Consider the following 5,547-nt stretch of genomic DNA (forward strand, 5'->3'; position numbering starts at 1 on the left):
TGTTTGGTGGGACGGGGATTCGATTGTGTGAGTCGAGTGCCCTTACCACCTGGCCATGCCGGGCAGGGGCTATACAATAATTGATATAAATACTGGAGCTTAAGTAATTTATTTAGTTATTAATTTTTTAATTGAAAACCTTTTTACACGAATAAGGCAAATCGTATAATATTAAGAATAACTGGGTATTATATAGAACGATGCTCACTTACTATTTACATGTCTTCTGAGTAAATATCAGCTTTTCGTTTTCAGACTACAAACCAAGTCCATGAACACCATAAAAAGTAGTGGACGAACAACAGTAAACATAACATGTGACGTTCAAATTGTATTCATAATTCAAGAAAAAAATCCGAATAGTTACGGTATTTTCTACTCAGAAATTCATTCTACGAACAAAACCTACAATGTAAATATATTTGTCGCTTGAAAGTATGAGAAAGAAATATGTGAAGAGGTTCTAATAATTTCTATCGAACATAGTTTAGGCATTATTTTGTTGTTTTTTTAATCTGTATATATATATGTGTGTGAGTGATAATTCATCTTCTTATTACTATTGTACACAAAACAAACAACTTTGTTACATCACTGTGGTTTGTCAAAGGGAATATTTGCGTAATTTTGAACCAATATCTCGAATTAATCCTCATAGTTAGGAGTTATACTGGCATGTGAAAGTGAGGATGAGTCTTACAGTCAAACTGAAACTAGAATTGTTGTATTAACCCTTAAAATGATAATGAAACCAGTATATGGAATTGACCTTTATAATTAATGTAAAGCCAGTATATATATATATATATATAAACCATTTAAAAGTTGTAGAAACCTCTCTTACAATTATAATGGAGACAATATATAATGAAAACCCTTACAATTAGGGTTAAACCACTATGTTAAAATGACTTTTACAATTAAGATTACAGAGTTATTCTTACACGGAATTTTCCCAAAATGTCACGTTTACGATTAAACTGTACTTTCTCGACCATTCTTCCCCACTGATGTTTCACTTTCTTTTTGATTTTCGTAGTCTTTTCTCTTGAAATCTATTTTAGCATATTCAGTAGGCGGGTCGTGCCGTCTTACATTAGTAAAGCAATGACCACTACTAGGAAGGGACAGGTCAGCGTACGTTATGTCTTCAGGTTGCTAAAGAGTAAATAAGAGTACATACATATATTTAAAATATATAACTTCTAACACACACACACATATATCATTTTGGCTCAGAAGTTGAAAAAATGGCGAAAAGTTCTTAAAACCACAAAGACGATCTGCTACTCTACGTTTTTCACTGATTAAAATCTTCATTTCATACTTCCTACAAAAAGTACAGGTAAGGGATTCGGAGTTTTATTGTGTGATTGAAACTACTGAAAAACATAGTCTGGGTGCCCTTTTTAATATGAGAAATAAGTTATGTTTCAAAGTTAGCTCAACATTACATTTAGTTATTCATGAACTCTCCTTTAGGAGGTAGAAGAGGGGATATCTTAGGATACATACAATGACAACAGTGTAAGCCATTCCGTAAGATTTTGACAATAAGGTTAGAATAAACGACTTTTAGTCTCCAGATAATAATAAGAAACGTTTTATTTCTGCCACCGTTTCGCTAATGCGGCTTCATTAGGGCTAGTAGTATAAAATCAGTGGACGTGTGATTACAATCAGGATAGTGTGAGCTCTAAAAATATATTTTAAATTAATTATTTATTGTTATCATACCAGTTTTCCTCCTGCATCTTGTTTAAATAACTGGAAAAAAACGGGTGTCCTCAACGCAGTTTGGCTGCAAGTTCCATAATTCTTTATATATATATATTAAAAGCATTGCACTTTTTGATATGTTTACATCTGATACAATTTTTTTAAATCTTAGTTAATGCGTGAATTTGTTACATGTCTTACTTAATATAGATACTCTCTCTGTCTCCTCTAAATACATTCGGTTTGCTTGTTTGTAGTTAAGTACAAAGCTATAAAATGGGTAATCTGTGCTGCACTCACCACGAGTATCGAAAACCTGCCGCTGTGCCACTTGGAGACCCTCTAAATATATACAGACAAAGATGATATAAAAATGTTTAATTCATTACATTCGAATATCAGAATATGTAATATGTGTTAACATAGTTTACGAACATATCTGTAAATATAATTTCAAGATTCAAATACATTAAATACTTAAATGTATTTTAAGATAAGAGAGAAAGGAATTACTAGTGCGCATAAAATCTAATACCCAGTGTTTAGGACTGTCCATCTCTAACACAAATATTTCTATCTCGCCTATGTTTGTTCTTAATGTACATGTTTGTTTATTGTTGTAAATTCGAACTAGTGAACTTTATATGTGACACGTCAATTCTCTTGGATTGTATTTAGTTGCATGATATGGGAACATATAGATTTGATATGGCACGTGTGTGTGTTATGGTATAGCAGTATCCTCTTTTCTCTGGTAATATTTTAAACACTTTTTCAGACAAGGACAAAATCAGCGTCAGACAACGTAAACCCAAGCACAAACTACATGTGAGAAGGTTAAGATATAGTAAGAGAGGTATCTATAGATGAAAGACCCGTGTAGTGGTAGGAATACATCGTCTATCTAACTTAAACCTTAGCTCGAAAACCTCACATGTGGACTAGTGAAAATGTTTATAAAAATCACGAGAAAATACGTCCTACATAAGAAACTATCATTAACTAGATAACTATAAGAAAGTACTTCCCTCTGATGAAACAAATTTTGAAACGAAAGTAAAACTTATGATACAAAAACATCATATTCAATCCACCTTCAGGACAACCTATTCCATTCCAAGAAATTCAAAATAACAAGAGGTATATTAGGACACGTTCGTTGTTAATGAACTACATTGTTTCTTAGAAATAAGAATACCAATAAAAAGAAACAGACAACAAAATGACAAGTTCATTTGTTATTACACTTCTCTTAAATTCTACTATCGAAACTGAAGTTAGATAACAAATGACTTGCCTTCTCTTACATTGGATTGACCTATCCTTTTTTTTTACGTATCGCAATTAAGAAGTTAGTATGTTAAGTAAACGCTGCCAGTATTTCCTAAATTAGCTCCTAATGTAAGCACAAGGGACATTATATTTTCCGAGAAATGTAACAACAATTGAAAATTGTCTCCCGAGAGATTGTAAATTTGCATTTTAGAAACGAAAGACATTAAACTGATTGTTCTGTTGTAGATTTTGCATTTGCATTTCACATACCTTAACAAGGAATAGATATAAAATAAAAGCGCATTGTTCTCCATACTATTATATTTGATACATTTTAAGCGACTTAATCAAAGACTAAACTCTCCGTCTTATTCAAACTACGTTAGTTGCAGTTTTTAATCTTGAAAACCTTTAGAAAACCCTTATTTCTTTGTTAAATTACATTAGCGACATTGTAGTGCTTTAGTTTAAAGCATAATATGTGGTTAGGAAAGATGTCGGTAAGAAGCATTTTAAAAATGGTCCAAGGCTCGATCCACGATATGCTGTTGAACACGCCTTGCGCTTTTAGCTATGGACACATTTTAAAAGTGACAAATAATTTCAATATTCAGTTAATAATAGCCGTATAGGCGATTGGTGCCGCTGATTAATTGCATTCTCTCTGATTAGCAGCTCTAAATTAAAGATGGTTGTGTCTGAATCTTCGTGGTCTCTGAACTGGCTGCTTAGCCCATGTGTTCTTCGGAAAATATCAGAGGTAAAAAAATACCAAATATCATACAAAGTTACAAATATCGATTGTACGAACGTCAAGCTTTGGAGATATCAATTCCTACAACCAGGTATTTAAAAACTATAAATATGTCACAGATATAAAGTTTAGAATATGTCACATTTTATTGTTCTTTTTATATTTTGTAGCTTCATGCACTATACGAAATTCCTAATACAGAAACAAAATACAATAAAATGTATCTAATCAGAGGAACTAAAAACATTAAGTATTAAAACAGAAAGAAAATATTTCTTATAAATAATAGGTAAACCCAATGGCATTCTTTCAATTGCAATAGGATTATCAGTAACACAAAATATGTTATTCCTACAAACCCAATGATAGAAATAATTACTTAAATCATTACGATGATACATACTGCTGTAACTGAGACCATCCTGTGACTTGAAAGATCTTCAAGGCAACTGGCTGAACATATGGAACTACCGTAATGTGATCCCATAGCGACTGCACAGTCTCTACCTGGAGAATGTAAGTTGTAATTTGTTTTCACGACGTTATTCAGCTGTAAGCATCTTTGATCCTTTTCATCCAAGCTGCCTTCATCAGAAATGCATGAAAACATAGTTAAAAATTTATACTTTTAGATTAACACATTCTCATTACTGTTAGCAGCATAATCAACCCTTCACTGTATGGTGGCTTTTAGTGAACGATTTCCACGTAGTTGTAACATAATCAAACTTAATGATTTGTTGGTTTTTATAGAATGATTTCTATGTACTTGTAACATAATCAAACTTAATGATTTGTTGGTTTTTATAGAATGATTTCTATGTACTTGTAACGTAATCAATTTGATGATGTAATGACTTTAGTAGATGATTTCTGGATATCAATTAGTAGCTATTCAAATTCAATCCTTACAAAATAAAGATCGATATATAGTGAAACTTTATAATATTAAAAAGATAAATGTGAAGCCCAATCTAGTGTTAGAGTTGCCACTTGTGTTTGAGCTATACTGATTTCGAGGACTTCCATCCATCTTCAGTAACCCTGTACAAGGACAAATCGAATGAATAAAACTAGGCTACATATAATAGTGTAGTGTATGCTATACGTATGGTGTTTTGAGACGTATTTTACTAACACAGCGATCCTATATATATATTAAGTCTTGCCATATTCTTTCGATTTGCTCTTGTCCAGCGTTGATAATGAGGGGTGGAATTCCTCAAAAGTGGTATAATCAATGACAAGTGGTATATCGAAAGATAGATTGGGTTTGATATTTATCTTATATTACTTTAAATACTGCATATTCTTGACATCCCAACACACCACATATATTTTATGATATTCATTTTGAGAGGACGTACTTACTTTTTCAATACTTAATTATGACAAACAATGAAAATAAGATAACAAAAAATGCCTAAATCAAATAATAAAATCACTGTAGTCTGTTTGTATGTGTGTGTGTTTGGAGTACATTGTTATAAAATGGTTTATACATATAATCATCGTGCCAAAGACCTTAGTCTGCAATAATTGTACACTGTAAGCATTTACGAAATCGATAAAACTCCATATAATGAAATATCACTTAGCTCTTCATTTGTTTTTGATGGAAAAATTATCGATGTTTGGAAACTATCTTATTTGCTAGTTGTAGCAAAATAAGCACTGATATTTCCAATTGTAACATTTGTAAAATGAACTTTTGTATAATAGGTCAATAGAATAGTCGAAAATTTACAGTCTTGGCCAAAATGTTTGCATATTTTGTAACAAATAAGATCATTGTTATT

At 31.6% G+C, this 5,547-nt stretch overlaps 1 protein-coding gene across 5 annotated transcripts in view; it reads right to left on the bottom strand.

Moving 5' to 3' along the window:
- LOC106462136 (hemicentin-1-like) overlaps positions 1–5,547 on the bottom strand; it is a 302,286-nt gene that overhangs the window by 2,994 nt on the left and 293,745 nt on the right. For 4 of the 5 annotated variants that reach the window (XM_022389456.1, XM_022389460.1, XM_022389477.1 and 1 more), the window contains 2 exons: positions 4,152–4,333; positions 945–1,158 (listed from right to left, as the gene is read on the bottom strand). In XM_022389456.1, the coding sequence (XP_022245164.1) occupies positions 976–1,158; positions 4,152–4,333 (365 nt within the window). In that variant the 3' untranslated portion in view covers positions 945–975. The remainder of the gene's footprint in view (positions 1–944; positions 1,159–4,151; positions 4,334–5,547) is intronic. The other variant, XM_022389468.1, reaches the window with a different exon arrangement.

This window comes from Limulus polyphemus, unplaced genomic scaffold (genome assembly GCF_000517525.1).
Source record: "Limulus polyphemus unplaced genomic scaffold, Limulus_polyphemus-2.1.2 Scaffold43, whole genome shotgun sequence".
In the NCBI taxonomy this organism is placed as follows: Eukaryota; Metazoa; Arthropoda; class Merostomata; order Xiphosura; family Limulidae; genus Limulus; species Limulus polyphemus.